This window comes from Stenella coeruleoalba (genome assembly GCF_951394435.1).
Source record: "Stenella coeruleoalba genome assembly, chromosome: 9".
Taxonomy (NCBI): domain Eukaryota; kingdom Metazoa; phylum Chordata; class Mammalia; order Artiodactyla; family Delphinidae; genus Stenella; species Stenella coeruleoalba.
In genome coordinates, this window is record NC_137155.1 from 30413512 (window position 1) to 30439318 (window position 25807).

At 37.9% G+C, this 25807-nt stretch overlaps 1 protein-coding gene across 2 annotated transcripts; it reads right to left on the minus strand.

The window, feature by feature from the left end:
• Positions 1-1642: 1642 nt before the first annotated feature.
• NUP42 (nucleoporin 42) lies at positions 1643-24685 on the minus strand. 2 transcript variants are annotated; one of them, XM_079932525.1, is made up of 7 exons: positions 24150-24685; positions 21522-21750; positions 20059-20153; positions 14960-15036; positions 14120-14206; positions 11068-11152; positions 1643-10422 (listed from the first exon to the last, which is right to left on the minus strand). In XM_079932525.1, the coding sequence occupies exons 1-7, from the start codon at positions 24259-24261 to the stop codon at positions 9845-9847; spliced, it is 1263 nt and encodes a 420-aa protein (XP_079788651.1). In that variant the 5' UTR covers positions 24262-24685; the 3' UTR covers positions 1643-9844. The 2 variants fall into 2 exon arrangements, with proteins under 2 accessions (XP_079788651.1, XP_079788652.1); XM_079932526.1 differs by having other exon boundaries at positions 21522-21746; positions 24150-24261.
• Between the last annotated feature and the right edge of the window lie 1122 nt (positions 24686-25807).

Consider the following 25807-nt stretch of genomic DNA (forward strand, 5'->3'; position numbering starts at 1 on the left):
CTTTACTATGTTTATAAATTCATAAGCAATATATAATATTGTTTTGTACTTTGTACTTTCAGTGGTATATTAGACAAATCATTCTGCACCTGTGCTTTCTTGGCTGTTTATACATGTAACTCAAGTTGTTGTACAGATGTATCCTATTATACCAGTGTATCTGTTATCATGGGCATGGACTTCTGGTTTTTTCCAATGTTTTGCTACTACAAGCAATTCTATTTAAAGTTTTATACATGTCTCCTTTTCCCACATGCAGTAGTTTCTCATATATTCATGTGCATATAATCATCTGGTGAGTCTTGTTAAAATGCAGACTCTGATTTGGTAGGTTTGGGATGGGGCCTGAGATTCTGCATAGTTTCCAGATGGTGTTGATGTTGCTGGTCCTAGGACCACGCTTTGAGGAGCAAGGGCCTTGCAGAGGAGTAAAACTTCTAGGTTGCAGAGGATGATCATCTTCAAAGTTACTAGATATTGCCAAATGGCTCTCTGGAGTGCTTGCACCAATCCACACTCCTATCAGCAGCTCACCAGAGTCTCCACAATGTTACATCTTCATTAACACTGTTATTGTAAGACTTTGATTTTTGCCCATTTGATGGGCATGAAGTGGTATTTTGTTATATTAATTTACCTTTGATGAGTATTATTGAAGTCAGACCCCATTGAGTTTCTTCTTCTGCAATAATTTTTTTTTTTTTTTTTGCAGTACGTGGGCCTCTCACTATTGTGGCCTCTCCTGTTGCGGAGCACAGGCTCTGGACGCGCAGGCTCAGCGGCCATGGCTCACGGGCCCAGCCGCTCCGCGGCATGTGGGATCTTCCCGGACCGGGGCATGAACCCGTGTCCCCTGCATCGGCAGGCGGACTCTCAACCACTGCGCCACCAGGGAAGCCCTGCAATAATTTTTAACATAAACTAATGTTTTGGGTAAAGAAGATGTCTTCATTCATCTGTTTCATACTTTAAAGCATCCTTGTGCAGCCATGGCCAACATTAAGTCTTGAGACTTTCAGGCTAGAAGAAGGAGGAGCTGCTGAAACAGATGGATGACGTGAAAGTGGAGCTGTCCCAGCTGCATGTCTCCAAAGTGACAGGCAGTGCAGCTTCCAAACTCTATAAGATTCGAGTTGTTTGAAAATCTATTGCCTGTGTTCTCACTGCCATTAACCAGACTCAGAAAGAGAACCTCAGGAAATTCTACAAGGGCAAGAAGTACAAACCCCTGGAACTGCAGCCCAGGAAAATATGTACTATGCACTGCCAGCTCAACAAGCGTGAGGAGAACCTGAAGACCAAGCAGCAGCAATGGAAGTAATGGTTGTGACCACCACCGAAGTACACGGTCGAGACCTGAGCATTGTGGTGTCAACAGAAAACAAACTGGCTAGGAAGAAAAAAAGGAAATACTGAAGGGAGTCCTTCAAGTTAAAGCAGAAGGATGATAAAGAGCAACAAAAACCATACAAAAATATAAAACTCCTTGGTAAAGGTAAACATATAGATAAATTTAGAATTATGTAGTATTGTAAGGTAAGTGCATAAATCACTTTTAAATCTGGTACAGATTTAAGAAAACAAAAGCAAGCATAAAAAGTAATTATAAATTTATGTTAATAAATATGCAATGTTACAAGAGATAATTTATGTCTCAATAACATAAAGTGGGTGAAGCAGAACTGTAAAGGAGCAGAGTTTTTATATGTGATTAAAGTTGTTTTCAGTTTAAAACATATTATTATAACTTTAAAATATTTTATGTAATTACAGTGATAACCACAGAGAAATTATAGAATATACACAAAGGGAAATGAGAAGGGAATCAAAATATGTCACTACCAAAAAAATCAGCAAAACGCAAAATAAGGCAGCAGGATGGAGAGAGGGACAAAAAGTTTATAAGATACAGAAAACAAAATGGCAATATAAGTCCTTTCCTGCCTATAATTAATTTATATGTAAATCGATTAAATGTACCAATTAAAAGACACATTGGTTGAATGGATAAAAAACAAGAACCAACTAATATGCTGTCTACAGAGACATGCTATAGGTCTAAAGACACACATAGGCTAAAAGCGAAAGGATGGAAAAAATCTTCCATGCAAACAGGAACCTAAAGAGAGCAGAGGTGGCCATACTTAGATAAAATAGACTTTAATACCAAAACTATCATATGAGACAAAGAAGGACATTGCATGATGATAACAGGGTCAATTCACCAGGAAGATATAACAGTTATAATATACATGCACCTAACATTAGAACTCCCTAATATATGAAGCAAACATTGACAGAACTGAAGGGAGAAAAAGACAGCAACACAATAATAGTAGGATACTTCAATATTCCACTTTCAGTTATGGATAGAACAGCCAAACAGAAGATCAATAAGAAAACAGAGGACTTAACACTATAGAATAATTGAACGAAACATATACAGAACACTTCACCCAACAATAGCAGAATACACATTCTTCTCAAGTGCACATGGACATTCTCCAAGGTAGTCCATATGTTAGGTCACAAAACAAGTCTTAGCAAATTTAAGAAGACTGAAATCATACAAGGTATCTCTGACCACAATGGAATGAAATTAGAAATCCACAGCAGAAGGAAAAAACACAAGTATGTGGAAATTAAACAACATACTCTTAAACAACAAATGGATCAAAGAATAAATCACAAGTGAATTTAGAAAACACTTAGAGACAAATGAAAAATACAACATACCAAAACTTACGGGATGCAGCAGAAGCAGTGATAACAGGGAACTTTATAAACACTTGCATTAAAAAGAAGAAAGATCTCAAATCAATAATCTAATTTTATACGTTGAAGAAATAGGAAAAGAACAAACTAAACATAAATTTAGCAGAAGGAAAGAAACAATAAAGATTAAAGGAGAGGTAAATGAAATAAAGAAGAGAAAAACAATAGAAAAAATCAATAAATCCAAGAGTTGGTATTATCAATAAAACCAATAAAACCAACTGAATGTTTGTGTCCCCTCACCTAAATTCATATGTTGAAGCCCTGACCACCAAAGTGATGGTATTTGGAGGTGGGGCCTTTGAGAGATAATTAGGTTTAAATTAGGTCATGAGGGTGGGAGCCTCATGATGGGACTAGTGCCCTCGTAAGAAGAGGGAGAGAGAAATCTATTTCTTCATGCACATGCATGACAAAAGGCCACCTTAGCACCCTAGCCACCTCAGCTATCTGCAAGCTAAGACAAGGGTTCTCACTGGAACCTGACTATGCTGGCACCCTGACATGGACTTTCAGGCTCCAAAACTGTGAGAAATAAAGATCTGTTTTTTAAGCTATCCGTTCTATGATATTTTATTTTGGCAGCCCAAGCAGACTAAGACATGGTCTTCTAAAAAGATCATCAAAATCGACAAACCCTTATCTAGATTAGCTAAGAAAAAGAGCTAGAAGATTCAAATAACTAAAATTAGAATTGAAAGAGTAGATAGTGGGCTTCCCTGATGGCGCAGTGGTTGGGAGTCCGCCTGCTGATGCAGGGGACACGCGTTCGTGCCCCAGTCCAGGAAGATCCCACATGCCGCGGAGCGGCTGTGCCCGTGAGCCATGGCCGCTGAGCCTGTGCGTCCAGAGTCTGTGCTCTGCAACGGGAGAGGCCACAACAGTGAGAGGCCCGCATACTGCAAAAAAAAAAAAAAAAACACTCAACAAACTGGGAAAAGAAGGAAACTACCTCAACATGATAAAAGCCATATATGAAAAGGCCACAACTAACATCATATTCAACCACGAAAGACTGAGTTTTTCCTTTAAGGTCAGAAACAAGGCAAAGTGGAGCGACTAAGCCCGTGCGCCACAATTACTGAGCCTGTGCTCTACAGCCTGCGAGCCACAACTACTGAGCTGACGTGCCACAACTACTGAAGCCTGCAAGCCTAGAGCCTGTGCTCCGCAACAAGAGAAGCCACCACAATGAGAAGCCTGCGCACTGCAACGAAGAGTAGCCCCTGCTCACCGCAACTAGAGAAAGCCCGTGCGCAGCAATGAAGACACAACGCGGCCAAAAATTAAAATTAAGTAAATGAATTTTAAGAAAAGCAATTAGGATTAAAAGTGTCCATTAAAAAAAAAAAAAAAGAAACAAGGTAAAGATGCCCCCTCTCACCACTTGTATTCAACTTAGTATCGAGTGTCCTAGCCAGAGCAATTGGAAAAGAAAAAGAAATAAAAGGCACCCAATTCCGAAAGGAAGAAGTAAAATGATCTCTGTTCACAGATTCCATGATCGTATATGTAGAAAACCCTAAAGACTTCATGCACACACACAAAAGAACCCTGTTACAATTAATAAGTAATTTCAGCAAACTAGCAGGACACAAAATCAACATACAAAAATCAGGTGTATTTCTATACTCTAATAATGGTTAATGTGAAAAGAAAATTAAGAAAACAATCACATTTACTATGGCATCAAAATGGATAAAATACATAGGAATAAGCTTAACCAAGGAGGTGAAAGACTTGTACACTGAAAACTATAAAACATTGCTAAAAGAAATCAAAGAAGACACAAATAAATGGAGACATCCTGTGCTTATGGTTTGGGAGACTTAATATTGGTAAAATGTGCATATTACATAAACCGATGTTAAGATTCAATGCAATTCATATAAAAAACCCAATGTCATTTTTTTGCAGAAGTAGAAAAAAAATCCTAAAACTCATACGAAATTTCAAGGTACCCTGAATAGCCAAAATAATCTTGAAAAAGATCAAAGTTGGAGGCCTCACATTTCCTTATTCCAAAACCAGCTACACTGCAACACCAACTGAGACACTCTGGTACTGGCATAAAGGCAGATATATAGACCCATGAAACAGAGACTAGAGCCTAGAAATAAACCCTTGCCTATATAGCCAAATAATTTTTGGCAAAGATGTCAAAACTACAAAATAGGGAAAGATAGTCTTTTCAACAAATGGTACTAGGAAACCTGTATATTTACATGCAAACGAATGAAGTTGGACACTTACCTTATACCATGGACCAAAATTAAAATAGGTTAAAGACCTAAATGTATAAAACCACTAGAGGAAAACATAGGAGAAAAGCTTCAGGACATTGGATTTGGCAACGATTTCTTGAATGTGATACCAAAAACACAGACAATAGAAGCAAAAATAGACAAATGGGACTATATCAAACTTCAAAACTTATGTGTGTCAAAGGAAACAATCCACAGAGTGAAAAGGCAATCTGTGGAATGGGTGAAAATATTTGCAAATCATATATATGATAAAGGGTTAACATTCAGAATACATAGGGAATTTCTAAAACTCAACAAGAAAACAAATAACCCTATTAAAGATGGGCAAAGGAGTTCAATAGATAGATAGTGCTCCAAAGAAGATATACAAATGGCCAACAAGCATATGAAAAGATACTTAACAGCACTAATCATAAGAGAAATGCAAATCAAAATCACGAGATATCACCTCACACCTATTAGGAAGGCCACTGTCAAAACAAGAAACCAAGTGTTGGGGTGGATGTGGAGAAACTGAAACGCTGCTGCTGGGAATGTAAAATGGTGTAACTCCTACGAAGGGCAGTGTAAAGGTTTCTCAAAAAACTAAACACAGAGCTGCCATATGATCCAGCAAACCCATTTCTGGGTATATATCCAAAAGAATTCAAAGCAGGATCTTTAAGAGATGCTCATTAAAACATTATTTACAGTAGCCAAGAGGTAGAAGCAACCCAAATTCCGTTAACAGCTGAATGGATAATCGAAATGTGGTTCATACAATACATACAATGGAATATTATGCAAACTTAAAAAAAGAAGAAAATTCGATCACAGTCTACAAGGATGAGCCTCAAGGACGTTATGCTAAGTGAAATAAGCCAGCATAAAAGGACAATTACTGTATGAGTCTACTCATATGAGGTATCTAAAGTAGTCAAATCATAGAAACAGAAAGTAGAAATGTGATTGCCAAGTCCTGGAGAAAGGAGGGAGGGAGAATGAATGTTTAGTGGGTAAACAGTTTCAGGTTGGCAAGATGAAATAGTTCCAGAGATCTGTTGTACAACGATGTGAACGTAGCTTAATGCCGCTGAACTTAAAAATGCTTAAGATGGTAAATTTAATGTTTTTTTTTAACCACAATAAAAAACCAAACAAATCTGAGCTATTATTAATTTTAGGCTTTTTCCTCCCATGAATATATACTTTCCCCCAAAACTGGACCACATTGTACATGCTGTTTTATAACAGGTTTTGCCCATTGACTACAGAGTGAAAACTTTCCAAGTTTATTCCCTATTCTTCTAGGTCATTTAGAAAGGCTGTTTAGTATTCCAATATGTGAACCTACCACATTAACCAATTTCCTGTTGTTGGACACTGGATTGAATTATTTTACTCTTATGAACAATACTATGTAGCTAAATCATGTTATGCCTTTTAAATAGTTTTTTTTTTTTTTTTTGGCGGTACGCGGGCCTCTCAATGTTGTGGCCTCTCCCGTTGCGGAGCACAGGCTCCGGACGCGCAGGCCCAGCGGCCATGGCTCACGGGCCCAGCCGCTCCGCGGCATGTGGGATCTTCCCGGACCGGGGCACGAACCCGTGTCCCCTGCATTGGCAGGTGGACTCTCAACCACTGCGCCACCAGGGAAGCCCTAAATAGTTTTAATATCAGCTTCTCTCTCTCCTTCTAGTCAGCTCTCAGCTGTTACACTTCTCCCCTTCTAATCTGTGATCAGATAATCAACCTAGTTAAATCAGTTTACTTGTAATAAAACCTTATATACGATTCTGTCCCTTGCTCTGAGTCCTAGGTAAAAGGGACAGCTGTTGTAGAAGCTGTGAAGGGAGGCTGTTTATGCTTATTTTGGGTCTACTTTCAGTTCGACCAGCTCTGCTAGAATCGGTTCTTGCCTCACTGAATAAATCCAGACGGTGAAAAAAAAAAAAAAAAATCCAGATGGTGGCACTTGCTCTCGTGCCTTGCGGTTGGCTTTTCCCTTCCACTCTCTTAGGGTCTTGAAACTCAATCTACCTTTATGCCTGGCCACCACCTCAGTGTTACCTGTTTCTGATTTTCTGAAGCCCTGCTGCCCCTTAGGGCCTGTCTAGGAGTTCCTGGCCTCCTTGGACTCCTGATACCAGTATGCATGCATACTGCTGACTTCTACTTTGTGGACTTCTTTGCTTCAGTTTCTCACACTTTTAAGGAACTCATAGCACCTATTTGTACTTTTTGACAAGTGCACTATCTGACAACTTTGGATCTCATTTGTGTGTGTGTGTGTGTGTGTGTGTGTGTGAGAGCACAGAAAATAGACTTCCAACAATTACAACTCCCAAATTGCATATTACTAAGTAGCCTAAATGTAGTTGGATAGGCTAGTTTCCCAAACTTGCCTGAAGGATCTCATGGGTCACTTGGTAAAAAAAAAACACATTCCCAAGCCTAGCCCAATGGATATATTATTTAATCAGTACCCCAGGTGATCCTTACAGTCAGGCAGATTTAGAAACACTGGGCCCTTAATCTGCATCCTCAGAGCTTCCAGGACATTGGGAAGTTCAATTGGGACCCAAGGGAGCCTGGTAAGCCTGTAACCAACCTAATGGTAGCACAGGGTTCATTCCATCAGGGTAGGACAACTCTAGGAGTCAACTGTGTTGAAAAAAACATTGGAAAGTCTTTAGAGCTTACGACCAAAGCAGGAACTTAGGGTCTACTTATCACTTCTATACCAAGGATGGTTTCAAACATACACCCCCTTGAGTAGATTTTATTCTAAATGCTGGGGCTCCACAACTGTTAGTTTGAGTCATACAGTTCTTCAAAAAGTGTAACAGAGAAACTGGATCCCATGAGGATTAAACCCTTTGCATATATGCTAAAATCACGTGGAGTGCATATCTTTTAATAGTTTTTACTTTCACTTAAAAAAATGACTTCAATGCCAGATCTGTGTCAGGAAACTGTTCTCACAGTGCTAGCTGTGTAATTTTTGAGGCTTGAGAAAGGAATACAGAACTCTGACACATATGCTTCAACTCATGACAGGTCTCTGGGTATTTGGATCAACCATATGTAAGATATACAAGATATTACTCCCTCAATCTGAGGACACAGGAAGATCCAAACATGTCTGAGAATTCTAATAGAAACTCTAGAAACAGCTGGTGAATCCTCACTGCTCTACATAAACTATTTGGGGGAAGCAGGGAGAAGATTACTGAAAATTTTAATTTCCTTGTTGGAAATTTCCAAATTTATTATAATAAACATATTTTATAAAAAAGTGTTTTAAGAAATATACCACAAAGGAATAAGAGCATACCATAATAATGTAAATGGAGGCGGAAGAAAGCAGCCTAGATTTGTTCAAAAACTTTTTTCCAGTTATAAGTCCCTTCTCTGTTACTTAAAAAAAAATTCTAGAGAAGATGCATCTTGAATAAAGAGTTATTCGTTAGTTTAAAAAAAATGCTTTTCGGGCTTCCCTGGTGGCACAGTGGTTAAGAATCTGCCTGCCAATGCAAGGGACACAGGTTCGAGCCCTGGTCTAGGAGGATCCCGCATGCCGCGGAGCAACTCAGCCCGTGTGCCACAACTACTGAGCCTGAGCTCTAGAGCCCACAAGCCACAACTACTAAGCCCCCATGCCACAGCTACTGAAGCCTGCACGCCTAGATCCCGTGCTCTGCAACAAGAGAAGCCACGGCAATGAGAAGCCCGTGTACCGCAACGAAGACCCAACACAGCCAAAAACAAATAAATAAATAAGTAAATAAATTTATATTAAAAAAAATGCTTTTCAAAAATGCAGCTAGAAAAACTAGCTTGATCATAAGTATCATTAAACTTGCCAATAATGTTGCTGTTTATAGTTGAAAAAAGCTTCCTAGTCCTTTTTTAATTTTCCTGATTTTCTTTCAATTAAAAAAACAAAGTAATGCATGTACATGGTAAAATATTCAAACAGTTCAAAATGGTATATAAAGTATTTCTCCTAACTCAGACACCAATTCTTTTCCCAGAGGTAATCATTGTTAGCAAGTTTCTTAAATATTCTTCCAGAAATGTTTTATGCAACTACAAAGGATATTTATATACTATTTATTCACAGGAGATCATAATTTCTACTCTTCTTACAATCCATCCACTTGATGGGATAATGTGAGGAAAAAATAGAATTACATAAAAATTAGGCCAAGATAAAAATTAGCCCAGAATTGTTGAAGAAAACTCAAATGGTCCATGAGAGAGCCAAAACTGAGGAGGAAAAAATATGAGGGGAAAATGCTTCTTAGGTCTTAAAAAGTTTTCACCCTTTAAAAATTGTTATTTCTCTCTTTAAGAGAATCTTCTTTAACATGAAGTTTAAAGTCATGCTACTGATGTTTATTTGGTAAGTAGGCTAAACATTTAAGCATTTTTTCTCTGCTGGTTCTAGAAATTATCTCCTTCCTTTTAAAAAAAATGTTTAAATGTAAAATTTTAAATGGTAAGAGAGTAAAGTGATGTAGAATAAGAAAAGTACTTTATTCACTGCACCCTGACAGTTTTTTCAGTTCCATTCATAATTATAGCAAAAAAAAAAAAAAAAAAAATCCGTTGCTGAGTTTTTGTTGTTTTACTTAAATAGTTACACTCAAGAAAATGCTAAATATAAAAACTCCTATTATTGAAAGTTTATACTTCTTATAAATATATATGTATATATATAATATATATGTATGTATATATATATATATCTGCCCTTTCATATGAACCACTCAAAACAATTTTAAAAGCTGTTCTTTTCTGTATTTAAAATTACTCGTTTAAATATTTAGAAGTTCCACAGGAGGTGGCTTTAATGGAATTTTTCCCAGAGTAAATTTCTTGGATTGAAATTGTTCCTGTTCTTCTGCTGTTAGTTGATCCCTGGGTGTGAATAATACATTATCTGTTGTGGTGCTGCCATTTGAGAATGAGAGAGAGGTGGATATGCTGCTGTTTCCAAAGGTGTCACTGGATGACTTGGAAAAAGCAGTGTGAGACTGTGAGCCTGGACTACCAAAACCAGCTGAAGAACTGCCGCTTCCAAAGGCTGGGGCCTCTGGAGCTCCAACAGGTCCTGCTGCCGTAGAAGCTGCAAATCCTGAAAATCCGGATGATCCAAAACCAGAAGCTGCAGGGCTTTTAAATGAAAATGAAGCAGCAGATGTGATCTGGGGTTTCCCAAGTCCAAAAGCTGGAGTAGAAGCAGTGATGGCAGAACTGGCGGAGGGTACAGCTCCAAATGCTGGAGTACTCCCAAACGCAGAAGGGCTTCCAGAAGGGGCAGTAGCAAATCCAGAGCTTGGTTTAAAACTAAAATTCTGAGCACTAATGCTGCTGTTGTTATTCACTGGAAAACCTACAAAAACCAGAAAAAGAAAAAAAGAAGCTATTAATCAGAAAATGTAGCTATATTACTACTCCCCACCCGCCCTTTTTTTTCTTATTTCTGCCATATTTAGATGATAATTAACTTATTGGAAGGAAGAAGAGAAAAGTGAAAATGAGAAACTAGGACAAACCCACTAAACCCTGTTGTCCTGTCTTTCTGCTACATTGATCTCATTTGCACCATAATTTACACTCAAGGAGGCAGCTCTTGAGAAACCTCAGGGATTAGGGAGTAAACCTTCACTTCACCTGTCCCCTCATCTCATCGGAACTGTCATTTGAGGACAATACTATGCTGTTATATACAGGGACAACAAAGTCCTCAAAGCTGCTGCTACCCTAACTATGTATTCCTATGGAAGTCTTGAAAAACCATTCCTAAAATATACTTCTAAAGCCTGAGCCATAGGGTCTTTCAAAGACCATGCCCATTCTGAATCCCATTTCGCAAATGCTTGATGAGCCAAATTCTTTGAAGCTCTATTATGGAAGGTGGTAGAGTTTGCAAGAGTGACTTAAAATGGCACTAAACAGAACTTCAGGCTTTATATTTGAAACCTATAAAATCCTATTTTTTTGAATCAGTGAAGTCCTTCATTACTTTGTCACTTACCTGGTGACCCAAACGTTACTGATGGCCTACTGCCAAATCCAAATGCAGGTGTTGCTTGATTTACTCCACCCTTTATATCAGAGAGCTATTAAAAAAAAGGTAGGCAAGTGAGTAATTCTCAAGTACCTTTTCTATACACTTTATAGCCAAATTCAATTTTTAAAATGTGCACTTAAAAACGTCTTCATTTTGTTTAATATAGAAAAATGCCTACAAGTGAATGTTCATAGAAAAAAATGGGCCAGCCTCAATGAGTTCGAAGTGATTGTGCGGCTGATGAATTATGAATGATTTTAATTTTACTTATGCTTTTAAAACACTTTCTAAATTTCTTCAATGAACACATATTAAAATCAGGAAAATACTTTTTAATTCTAGATTTTAGTTTCTACTGGTTGATCTGCATTTATCAAAAAACCTAGATATTAGGTAAAGGACCTTTAGAGGCTACTCAGTCTACTTACTCAAATGCTTGAACTGAAGTTAATTCGCAATTACATTTTTAAAAGCTTACCACTAAAATCTATTAAACATTTCCTTTTCCCTGAAAATATTTTATGCTCTTGCTATTTTCTGCTCTAGAAATGTCTTTCGTCTCTGCTTACTGAAATCTTAATCTCCTTTTCAAGGAACTGTTCACTTAATCCTTACCTCTAAGAAGTCTTCCCTCATCAACCTAAGCACATAAGATTTCTCTCATTTTAAAACCCTATTGGCATTTTTTCTTTAAAAACAAAATCAACTTTACTGAGGTACAGTTTACATAAAATAAAATGCGTCCATTAAAACAATCTATCTATATTTTGATGAGTTTTGACAAACTTATAACCACAACTACAATCAAGATTTAGAATATTTCCATCACCCATAAAAGTTCACTTGTGTCCCTTTCCAGTCAACACTCTCCCAAGCTCTGGCCCCAGGGAACCATTCACCGACTTTCTATTACTAGAGATGAGGTTTGTCTTTTCTAGAGTGTCATATAAATGGAATCATATAGTATGTACTTTTTCTTTTTTTCGTCTAGCTTCTCTCCCTCAGTCATTAACAGGTATGTGGATAAACAAATTATATCCATATAATAGATTAAAGGAATAAAGAATAAACCACTTGGCAGGGACTTCCCTGGTGGTCCAGTGGTTAAGAATCGCCTTCCAATGCAGGGGACGTGGGTTTGATCCCTGGTTGGGGAACTAAGATCCCACATGCCGCGAGGCAGCTAACCCTGCACGCCACAACTACTGAGCACGCGGGCAACAACTAGAGAGAAGCCTGCGCCTTGCAATGAGGAGCCTGCGCAATGATGAGCCTGGGTGCCGCAGTGGAGGATCCTGCATGCCGCGATGAAGATCCCGCTAACCGCAACTAAGACCCGACACAGCCAAAAATAAAATAAATAAATAAATATTTAAAAAAAACCAATCACTTGGCATGAAGAATTGACACGTGGTAAGCCAGTTGTAGGTAGGCTGTCCAAGATTCTCACCTACAGAAGGGCCCCTAGGAAGGTGGCAAAGGACATGGAACTTCCAACCTTAAAGGAAGCTCTGTAGTTCTCTGGACTCAGTTATCCCTTCTACATCAGCAATGGTGATGGCGGGCCATCTCTCATCTAGAGAAAAAATACTTCCGAGGAGTCCTACTGAATTCAAATGGCATTACAACAACTGAAAGGTAGAAGAAATTAGCTTGCACAAGAGTCTAGTCATTTGCGGGGGGTGTGAGGAATTGGGACATTGGGGTTGACACATATACACTATTGACACCATGCATAAAATAGACAACTAATGAGAACATACTGTATAGCACAGAAAACTCTACTTAATGCACTGTGGTGACCTAAATGGTAAGGAAATCCAAAAAAGAGGGGATAGATGTATATGTACAGCTGATTCATTTTGCTGTACAGTAGAAACTAACATAACATTGTAAAGCAACTATACTCCAATAAAAATTAATTAAACAAAAATAAAATGCAATGCCCCCCCCAAAAAGAGTCTAGTCATTTAGAAGCACATATTTAGAAAAAGAGTAGGGGGACTTCTCTGGTGGTGCAGTTGCTGAGAATCCGCCTGCCAATGCAGGGGACATGGGTTTGACCGCTGGTCCGGGAAGATCCCACATGCCGCAGAGCAACTAAGCCTGTGTGCCACAACTACTAAGCCTGCGCTCTAGAGCCCGTGAGCCACAACTACTGAGCCCGCGCGCCACAACTACTAAAGCCCATGTGCCTAGAGCCCGTGCTCCACAACAAGAGAAGCCACCGCAATGAGACGTCCGCGCACTGCAACGAAGAGTAGCCCCCTCTCGCCACAACTAGAGAAAGCCCACACGCAGCAAAGAAGACCCAACACAACCAAAAATAAATAAAGAAATTTAAAAAAAAAAAGAAAGGAGTCGGGACTTTCAAACAGTCATTCACTAACTTTAGACAGCTACTACTCTCATAGCCTTTTTCAGAAAGTACAAAGAAAAACCACCTCATAGACTGGAAATACCAAATTCTAAATGTAAATATCTTATTTAAAAATAATATTCTTAAGAACTTCTTATGGGGATAGCAAAATAAACTATTGACAGAGATAATGAATATGCTGCAGCAGGATCATGTATCTTTGGGGACAAGTGGGCATGTATCTCCTAAAGGCATTTCTGTATAAGACAAGGAACATATGGTCCTTCAGTCACAAAAGTATACATTAGTCTAAATATGCATTCATATTTTTCAAAGCAATTTCTTTTTAAATGCTGATAACCTGGCATACTTGAATTTATGTAATATTTTCCAATGTTTAAAACTAGTACCACCAAAGTTAAACACCTTATTCTAAAAATAGTTTTAGAAAAGCATAATTATCTGTGCTTTTCTGACTAAGGAACAGAGACAAAACAATTCCAGGACCGTGACTCTAAATGATAATATAGTTCTTGAGAATGTGTGTATCACAATTCTTGACAGAGAATTTTAGCTTTGCTTTCCAAATCCAAAGTGAAATTCTGCAAAAAAGCAATAGATAAGACGTTTCCCTGTAGAAAATTCTCCAATACTCACCAAAGCTATTGTAGTTGATGTATTTAGACTTTTCAGTTCATTTACCCTGTTCCTCCACTGACTTATTAACTGTTGGATGGAATGTAGCTGGAGAGAAGACAGAAAAATGATGAGTCAATATTGAGTGTTTAAGATAATTTCTCCAACAACTTCATGTTTGTATTTCCAAAGTCACAATAAATTTATAAAACATTTTTACAACACATAACTTGTAAAATTTGCATTGACCTACCCCTACTTGCTAAAGATACTCCAGCTGTAGACCCCCTTCCCTGTTCTCCAACTCCTTGTATCACCTAGTTAAAATCACAAGTACCTGGCAGTACAGAGACAAACATGTGCACTAGTTGAAACACATGATATTGACTGTAGACAATAGAAAAATACATGATTTATGTCATTTCCTTTAGGCACTGAACTTATTCAAGCCCAGCTTTTCAATTTTTTGATATTTGATATATGAGAATGTTAATCTATATACAACACTGCATTTTATTTAAGTTTGTTTTTCTAGCATTCATTGTGGTGTCTGCACCTAAGACATACTCCATAGATGTTTGCCAAATAATGAAAGGTATGATTTCTGGGACTGATTGCTGGATAACCCGTAATAAAAATAATGACATTCCTAGATACTACAGTCAAAGTATATTATCACCATTTTAGATAATCAACCAATTTCAAAGAAATTCTAAATTTTAATTTAGAATATAAAAATAGCCTTGTTCTGAAAAAAAATTATAGACCTCATCCACTTTGCCAACACACAAGCAAGCCACTACAGAGAAGACAATAATTAACAGCTAATCGGTTAGGTAGATGAATAGGAAACAAACTTACATAACTCTGTAAGTTATTGCTGGTTAAGAAGTTATGGTATTCAAGTCTCAACTCCTCTGGTGAAATATCTGTAAAACCTGAAGTGAGGAATCAATTGGAATCTTTAAATACCAATACTTTTGATAGTAGAGTAAAATAAGAGGTACTAGACAGGAAAATATGCTAATCTTGATCATTAGAAAAATTTCATAATCATAAGGAAAAAATTCAAAGCCTATACTCTATTTAATAAAGTATAAAATTAGAATAAAATATAGTTGTTATCTGATCTTTGAAGGGGAAAAATTTTCTAAAGATAAATGGAGTGGAAGGAATAATAAACAAAAGAAACAAGAAAGAATTGACTACATATACATTCATACTTCTAAAAAAAAATATTCTGTAAGTCAGAAACTACAATAGCAAAATTGAAAGGCAAACAGTAAACTGGGAAAACCATAATTGCAACATATATGACAGGAGAAGAGCTAACATCAATGTATAAATAGCTATTACAAATCAGTAAGAAAAATAAGTTAGTATGGGCAAAGATAATGAACGGGCAATTCACAAAACAATTCAAATAGCCAGTAAATAAATGAAATTAAAAAGTTCACGCAAAAAAAAAAAGTTCAATTTAAAAATACAACCTAGGGGCTTCCCTGGTGGTGCAGTGGTTGAGAGTCCGCCTGCTGATGCAGGGGACATGGGTTCGTGCCCCGGTCTGGGAAGATCCCATATGCCGCGGAGCGGCTAGGCCCGTGAGCCGTGGCCGCTGAACCTGCCCGTCTGGAGCCTGTGCTCCGCAACGGGAGAGGCCACAACAGTGAGAGGCCCGCATAGCGCAAAATAAATAAATAAATAAAATAAATAAATAAATAAAAAAAATAAAAATACAACTTAAATAGAGATACAATGCTTTATTTATCAGACTGACAAAAATTAATAATGAATAATTGTTATTAAGGATGTGGTGAAATGGACATTCTCCTAAGTTCCCATTATGGAAATCAAAAAGGTAAACTTTTCTGGGAGGAAAATTGTCAATAAATGTCAAATGCCTTAAAAATGCTCATACCTTTTGATCTTAGAATTTCTAGGATTTAACCTCAGGAAATAATTAAATGTATAAACAAAGGGTGTTACATAAAAAGATGTTCATTCTAGTATTTTTAGTAATGGAGACACTGAAAACAAAGCAGAATACAACACTAGGTTATGATTCCTAATTATACATATAAATAAGAAATATGTGTGCACATGTTTTGGAAGAAATACACTAAAATGTTACAGTTGTTATCTCTGAGATTAGTTGATCTTTATTCACATATTTCTGTATTTTCCAAGTTTTCTATGGCAACAGCTGTAACTTTCATAATTAGGAAAACTTTTTAAGAAAGGGAGAAAAAGTTCAGGATATTTTTCTACAGAGAATTATTTATAACCAGACACCATTAACCCCAAAGACCCTTACCTCAGAATAAAGAAAAGACTAAACATTCAAATCAGAATCCTGGAGCTCTCTAACAACTTGTCTTTACCACCTTTATTAACTGCTCAGGCCACAAAACCTAGAATCACTTTGCATTTCTCTCTTTCCCCATATCTAATTAATAAGCCTCTTGCCAGTACTAGCTCCAAAACAGAACACGAATTTTGACCTATTCTGTCTCCACTGCTAGTAACTCTCGGTCATCAGCAGTTGTCTCCTAACTCATTGCCCTGCCGCTATTTTGCCCCCCAACAGACCATTTCTTTTCATACCAACAGTCTAAGTGAGCTTTTTAAAAATTAATTAATTAATTAATTTTAATTATTTATTTTTTGCTGCATTGAGTCTTTGTTGCTTGTGCGCGGGCTTTCTCAAGTTGCAGTGAGCAGGGGTTACTCTTTGCTGCTGTGCGCAGGCTTCTCAGTGTGGTGGCTTCTCTTGTTGCGGAGCACGGGCTCTAGGCGCACGGGCTTCATTAGCTGTGGCACGCGGGCTCAGCAGTTGTGGCTCGCGGGCTCTAGAGCGCTGGCTCAGTAGTTGTGGCACATGGGCTTAGTTGCTCCGCGGCATGTGGGATCTTCCCGGACCAGGGCTCAAACCCATGTCCCCTACGTTGGCAGGCGGAGTCTTAACCACTGTGCCACCAGGGAAGTCCCTAAGTGAGCTTTTTCTAATCAGATCATATCCCTCCTCCTGCTCAAAGCTCTTTCTGGCTTCCTAGTGCAATTAGGCCCAACATAATCTGGCCCCTGGCTGCCTCTCTCTGGCCTTATGTCATATTACTCTTTCTCTTATTTACTCTCCTCTGGCAAATTCAGGCCTTGCCAGACGAAATACATGGCAACCTTGTTTCCACAAGGGCCTCTGCACTAGCTATTGTACTGTAAGCAACATTTTCCCCCAAATCTTCCCATAAGTGACATCTTCTCTTCATTCAGGACTCGGCTCCAATACTGCTTCCTAAGAATAGATAACCACTCTCTGTGAAGAAACACTATCCCTCTGGCTACTTTCTCCTCCTTCCATCTGTTACTCATCTGAACCATGAAGACAGAAAATGATTTGAGTGACTATTTCCTCAATTCTTTCAAGGGTGGTACAAATGTAGTATCATTCTAGCTGCACAGGAAAAATTAATTCATTATAATGGATGCCTACAGACAGTGATTCTCCAACTTTCTGGTTTCAGGACCCATTCACATTCTTAAAAATAAATAAGGATGGCAGACCTTTTGCTTACATGGGTTACATAAATCAATATTTACCATATCTGAAATGAAAACTGAAAAATTGTACAAAATATTAATTCACTTAAAAATAAGAAATATATCAACATAAATGAAAAAACTATTTTCCAAAACAAAAAATAAAAATTTAGTGATATAAGTGGCATTGTCTTATGTTTGTAAATCTCTTTAATGTATGGCTTCATAGAAGACTGTTGGATTATTATATCTGCTTCTGCTGTTCAATCTGCTTCAACCTGTTTCAGTATATTGCCTGGTTCAAGTATATGAAGAAAAACTGTTCTCACACAGATGTGTAGCTGGAAAAGGATGACTTTAATGGCCTTTTCAGATAATTGTGGATATCCTTCTTGATACTATACCAAAACTTGACAGACAGTAGTTTCTTAAAGGTTAGCTATAATGTGGACTCAAATCATATTAATGAAATCATATTAATAAACCAAAACTATTGTTTTATCTTGCACTTAGAAAGGATTTTTCAAACATGCATAATTTTGTAACGTCACACATTGGTCATCTGGAAGATATTGGTTCACTGAGTTATCCAGAACCTCCAAATGTTGGCACATGTCATCTTACAATATCAAAAAATTTGTTAATGTTACTTTGTGTGTGCTTCCCATTTTGTCACATAGAATATTTAAAAGGTGTACACTTAACGGTCAATATTTAATAAACTTAATAATTTTTACCTCTTCATCAAGGACATTCTTAAGTGAAAATGGCATTAAAATTTTTTGATTGACTATTATAATCTGCTAGTACAGTTTGTTGCCTGTGCCTCATCAAAGCTTTTGTACGAACAGTGCAAATGTCAACACAGTGAAAATGGCAATTAATGTCTTAGTATTATTATGAAAATATTTCTAAACTTGTACAGCCCCTAAAAGGATTTTAGCAATAGGGTTGCCAGATTTAGGCAAAAAAAAGAGGATGCCCAGTTAAATTTGAATATTTGACAAACAACAAATACTTTAAAAGTACAAGTATGTCCCGGGAATTCCCTGGTGATCCAGTGGTTAGGACTTGGCGCTTTCACTGCCGTGGGCCCGGGTTCAATCCCTGGTCTGGGAGCTAAGATCCCACAAGCTGCACGGCGCAGCCAAAAAAAAAGTATAAGTATGTTCTAAATACTATATGGGATATTCATATACTAAAAATACTGTTTATCTGAAATTTAAATTTAACTGGATGTCCCATATTTTATCTTACAACCCTGCTTATGGATCTACATTTCACACTGAGAACCACTGCTCTAGGGCATTAGGCATTATGTTCAATTCTGAACTTTTTAAAAAAGGCTTAACACTTATTTTCTTTACAGAAAAATCACTATCTAAAATTATCTTATTTATTTGTATTACTTATTGCCTCCATCCCTCAAGAACATAAACTTCATAAGGGATGGATCCTATCTATCTTACTCATTGCTATATCTCTAGCACCTAGAATGAGGCCTGGCACAAAAGAAATTCAATAAGTATTTGTTGAATGATTAAGTAAATAAACAACTAAGGAGTGGTGTGACACAAATGCTCACAGAGAATGAGCAGATAGAGCAGAGACAGACAGAAATCCCAGAGTTCTGAGAGACTGAAAGGGCTCTCATCTTCTAGGCACTTGCTGTTCAACTTAATAGGGCCCAGGACCACCCAGAGTAGGCTTATAAAATTGTGGTGGTCTAACGCAAGAGGGAGGGGATATGGGGATATATGTATGCATACAGCTGATTCACTTTGTTATACAGCAGAAACTAACACACCATTGTAAAGCAATTATACTCCAATAAAGATGTCAAAAAAACAAAACAAAAACAACTGTGGTGGTCTAGCTTTCAGCCCAAAAAGGGCGATGGACAAAAGAAAATGGGAAGGAAAGGAGTATTCTAAAGAAATGCTATCTCTGTAGCCCAGCTAAGGCTCCTTACCTTCAAATATTACCCCCAGAAGAGATCTCAACATGCTTTATGAAAAATAACTATCCTTAGAAAAAAAGATAGGGGAGAAAGAGAACAGAATCAGGCAGCCAAAGCCTTGGCATAACAGGACTCTTCTATTCACTGCAGGCAGCTAAAGGGTTCTGAAGTTGTATTGACAGGAAACCAAGGAAGCAGAGCCTCTTCTTGGGCTTACAGAATTGGAAAGGTGGTGGTTCCTGATTCTACTAATTTTCCCAAGGGATCTATATATCTTGAACTATATCTTCCAACCTCAATCTCTGAATTATGAAGTTCTGCTAGAATACTCGGATACTTTAAACAATGTCCAAACTCTCCTAACTGTAGCTAAGTTTGTGGTCGATTTCTTTATTTGACATAGTCTTGGTTTTGAAAATAATAGTTGTAAAAAACATTTTAAAAACACATAATTTCTAGTTACCTGAAATATTAGGTTTCTTTTTCACTGGTGAATAAACAGAAAACATCCACTGCCCTGATGATTCCCAAACCTCCATATCTTTTACAATTCCTTCCCTGAGAAAAAAAAAGGGCAAAAGATCTTTTTCTACTGATTGTTAAAATTTACCATTTATAATTTTCAATGATTGAAATTTTAAATTGTACTAAATATATAATTTTAGATTTTTCCGTTATATTTTCTGAGGAGTGTTCTTTAAAGCAGAAGCTTATAGAAATATGAGCTACATTTCATGATTATAAATAATATCAAAGAAGTTCATAATTTTGGTTTTCCAATACACTGAACCATTAACTGATACATTTACTGAGAACTCAACTATCATACCATACATATCTTAAAGAACTGAAATATAATAAAATACACAATACTAAGTTTAATCTTTCTTTGTTCATTATTAACATCACTGATCATTTAACTGGGAAAGAAAGAACCAGTAAGTAATAAAGAACCATAAAAATATTTAAGTGGTTAGGATTTCAGAGATCATTTTGTCTAATTCTCACATTTTGCAAAAAGGGAACAGACCCATGTCCGTGGTTAACTTGTTGGCAAAGTCATGGATATATCTGGGTCTAAATTAAATATTTCCCCCTTATCCAGAATAGCAGAATTAATCAAATAAGAATAACTGATAATAAAATAATAATAAAATTTAGGATTTTTATGACGACAACATCAAATATAGGAAGGAGGGTTTCTTTTTCCTTTTTTAATTTTTTTAATTTGGTTTTTTACTTTATTTATTTATTTTAATTTATTATATATGGTACATGGTTCAAAATGTTTACAACTAGTCTAATTTAGTTACGGGATGTAAAAGACTAATGAGTATATTTAAGTTCTGTCCTAATTGCTGGGGGCTGACGGAACAGTTATACACAGCCAGGCACTGTTTCGGCACCAATCATAAATTCTACTATGAATGTTCTCAATAAATGGTAAGAAATCTACTCCACAATAATGAAGGAAATCAAATGAAATGTTTACATGGGCTTACTGAAGTAGAAGTTTTAGAAAGAAGAATACGAGATGCTATAAGTGACCTCCAAGATCACAAGTTGCTTTAAATCACCTCATACTTTGTAAAGAACTCATAATTTAATATAAGCAGGACTACATTAGAAAGATATTCACAGTACGGTGTTATCAATAGAAAAGTGGAAAAAGCATAATTATCCCCAAGAACTCATTGTATCGATAAAGAAGAATGACATTTTTAAGTGAAATAAAGTCTAGTATGATACCTGCAAAATAGTAGTTATCTCTGATCATGGATGTTTTTTCTGCTTTTTGCTTATTCTGATTTTTTAATAATTTAATAAAGTAATAATAACATTACCTCTTTTTTAAGGAAAGTACTGTAGGTACTTTTGAAAAAAATAAGCAAATGGGAAGGAATTTTTCTGAAGGCTTTCACTTACAGAAGTTTCTTTTCATCTTTCTGCCCATCAGAGCTAGGTGAAGCAAATGGGTTCTGAGACCATCCAAACCCCCTGTTCCTGCTAGCTGATGCTCCAGAATCAAAAGGAGCAAAAGATGGCTTTTCTTGATCTTTGCTGCCCCCCCATGGTGTGGATTTGGAGAAACTGGATGGCTGGATAACACTAGAATATCTCTGGCTGGTGGTATTCCATCCTCGTCTGTTACTACCTGAAATAAACAACAAAATAAACAATTTTACTAGCAACTCATTTTTAAAATCTCTTAAAATTTCATTGTAGTTTGTTTTATTATATGTGCAGACATTATGTAAAGATTCAACAAGCACTACATTTCCACTCATTTTTTTTTTGCGCTACGTGGGCCTCTCACTGCTGCGGCCTCTCCCATTGTGGAGCACAGGCTCTGGACGCGCAGGCTCAGCGGCCATGGCTCACGGGCCCAGCTGCTCCGCGGCATGTGGGATCTTCCCGGACCGGGGCACGTGCCCCCTGCATCGGCAGGCGGATTCTCAACCACTGCGCCACCAGGGAAGCCCTCCACTCATTTTAAATTACAAAACTCTTCACTTTCAATTTATATAGGTAAGTGTAGTATCAACAAATCACATAATGGTCTAAGTTAACAAGATTGAGAAGACTGTAAATCCACAGAAAAATAATGATATATTACTAAATTCAGCTGACCTAAGTTTATTAGGTAAACAACTGTTCGATAATGGAGTGGATAGAAGGCATGTACCGAAATCATAAGCTCCTTCATGATAAAAAGATGTGTCTGTATCATTCTTTGCTCCCCAACTGGGCCCTATATATTAGTAAAATCTGAAAAATAGACAATGTATTGAGAAGTGTATTGAATATAAAAGATTAGAGTCTACCTTCTGTCCTTGAATAGATGGGTAAATCTATTTGACTCAGTATTCTCTCTGAGAAAACAACACCAACCCACCTACCTTCCACAGGGAGATTATAGAGGTAATTTACATATGAATAAAGTGTACTGAGTTCCTCTATTATGAGCAGATTTCTAGTATTCTATAATTATCAAAATGAGCCAACATTTTTATCCTCTCTGTCTCTATATTTTACAAAATTTTTTCACTTCTACTGTCTCAATTATTCATCACTTCTTAGTTGGGGTCAAGATAATTCACCTTGTTTCTGACTGAATTAGGAGATATGCCATTAAATATGTGTATTAAAAACTCGAGTGATGGGAGATACACTCCTTTATGAAAATTCACCTCCCAATTCTAAAACTGCTTAACGAAACCTAAGAGGAAAGGGGGCAGATTGCTAGACCAGATCCCTCAAGTATGGGTTAATGATATTTTATTTTCCTAGAGTTTCAAATCCTTTGCAGGGATGACACAACTGAAGAAATTCATTCCATCTTTTGTATACAGCTTTTGGTCTTCATACTTACTAATTCCATAAGCATTTATTTGTTTCTGGGCATTAAATACACTGTTTACTTGATTAGTTTTATCTCCACTTTTAAAATCCATTAACATTTATCCATTCAACATTTATTCTCTAATTACTGCATTTAGAGTGAGTCTCAACAGAATGTCATATTACGTTTTGTTGTTCCTGGAAATACTCGCACATTTATCAGATCCTGAGTCTTAATTTTTGGTTTGGAATATTTCACTAGACCAATTTGTGGGTGATGCAAAAAGACTGCCCCCAAGAAGAGGAATCAGACGTGAAACCACAATGTAACACAAGGTTTAAGGGTCAGATGAATAGCCCTAAAGGAGGAAAGAGAAGGGAGAGGTGGTCAGCATCTTGTGGTAACTTTAAGGACTAAGTTTCAGTCCTAAGGAAACCTAACGATTCATCTGACCTCTAAAACCTTGCATTGTACTATGGTTTCATTTCGGACCCCTCCTCTCCTTGAAGACAGTCAATCCTTCTGCATCATCCACAATTGGTTTAGTGAAATATTCCAAAAGCTTCGACAATGACTTAGGCCAGGAAGCAGGTCAACGTAGTCCTGCACCCCCTTCCCTCATAGCCCAGAGTTCTTAACTGAGCATCCCACTCTCGATTTTACCCCAAATTTTATGAGCATGTGCATTTATCTGAGGTTAATGGCTCTGTAGCTTTTATTAGATCTTCAAAGGAGTTTCCCAAAGTTAAGAATCCTGACTTTGACCCCAGTTGCTAGCCTCTCCCTAGAAAAAACGTTTAGAAAAAGTTATATTCAAGGCATCAAGGGGCAAAAGCAAGTACGCAGAAAGGTAGTAAAGTAGTAAAGAAAGGAGGCGTCTGGGTCGACCTATGCCAATTCTGCGAACCACTGCCACCCAAAGACAAGGTTAAGTTCTGACACGTATTCCTGTTTTTCATTAGTAAACAGGACCAAGCCCATGCCTCCAACCGCTCAACAAAAGCCAACCGAGCTCCTAATAAATGAATAAAAAAGCCGGTGGGCGGGGCGGGCGAGGGGACGACGCGGGCACGTCCGCGTCACCTGACTGGTGCGCCTCGGCGCTGTGCCCAACGGCTGGGCCCACGAGGGACGGCCGTTCGTCGCCGGCTCGGCCCCACGCCAGGCCTTCCCCAGCTCGGCTAGGGGCGAAGGATGGAGGAGAACGTCACCTGAGAACTGCTGCTGCCGTCCTTCGCCCGCACCCCCGGCGCCGGGATGTTCGTTCCAGCACCGATTTCCGAAGCGACACCGGCCTTGAAGGAAGAACTGACAAATGGTCATGGCGACTGCATCGCGGACGGAACTGTTTTCAGTCGACACCCTCAGCTAGCAGAGCCCAAATCAGCCGGAGGTCGCGGCTCCGCTACTGTGACGTCATCTGCTCGCGCCTGGGAAAGGCCCTTTATCTCTTGTCCCGTCCCCACTGCGAAGAGAGGCGTGGATTTTACCCAATAGGATTTGAGAAAAGTGGGACCGCCCCCCACGCACTGAGCGTGGCCTGGGAAGGCAGGATGATTGAAAGGTTACATGGAGAAAGGCGGCGAAGGCCGTGGTGCAGCGTCTCGTTCATCAGGGGAGGCCTGAGGTCCAAAATGAGAGGAAAGAAAGTTGGTCGGGCAAACCCATAACTTCAGCAAGGCCCTGAGAGGAGGATCAGCTGTGGTTTGAGAGGCCGAGTCGTATTTTTCATTTGTAACTGCTGAGAAAGTAAAAATCTGCCCAGCCATTCATCAGGATGGGTAACAGTATAAGATAAAGCCAGTTGTAACGTTTACAGGAAAGTTTCTTTTAAGGACAAACTGCAACTAAAAAGTATCATAACAACCCGCGTCTTTGGATACATTCTTACACGGAGAAACCTTGTTCTTTAAAGTCCATGTAAACGTTGCTATTTGAAATTTTATCAGTAAGAATGAAACATTCCACTTTTGCCTGGAGGATCTAAGACACTTTGACACAGAGAAGCAGCTTCTATTTCTAATCAGGTGCAGAGCTGCAGACAAGGGGTTCCTGAAAAGAATATTACTTATTCTCTTAACTTTGTGGTTTCCAAGGGAACATGATCCTACACCCACTTCTCACTCCAGATGTGATGTTGATGCCTCTTTACACCGCTCTGCTTTGCTTTGAGGCTATCAAAACTGTTTCATTTAGATTTTATCTTAACTCCACCTTTCCCACAAATCCTACATCTACCTTTTCCATTGTGTGGTGAGACACCCTACAGTTCCTCTAGTGTGCAGTCTCCTTGGTTGCAATGCGTCAATAAATCTGACTTTGTTGGCTTACAGGTTCGTCCCCGGTGGTTTAAGATGACTAGCCATTGTTCTTGCTCATATACTTTGTTTGGATTTTGATGACAGCAGAATCTACAGGAGCACTGGGAATAACTGGTGCAACCTAGTTTATTATTTTTTTAAATCAGTTTAATTCATTTGTTTTGAAAAAAATTTATGGAGGAGTTACATGTATATATAGTACAAAGATCTTTTTCCTGAACCATTTGAGACTATATTGCAGACCTCATGCCCCAACACCCAATTATTTATTGTATTTCCTACAGACAAGGACATTCTACTTAACCACAATATAATCACCAAAATCAGGACATTAATATTGCTGCATACTACTATCTAATCCTTAGATTCTATTCATATTTTGCCTAACGTCCGAGTAATGTCCTTTAAAGGACAAGGATGCAGTTCAGAATCATTGTTGCCTTACTCATATTTCTTCAGGCTTCATTCTGGAACATTTTCTCAGTCTCTCCTTGACTTTCATGACCTTGACACAAACATTACAGCTAGTTATTTTGTAGAATTTCCTT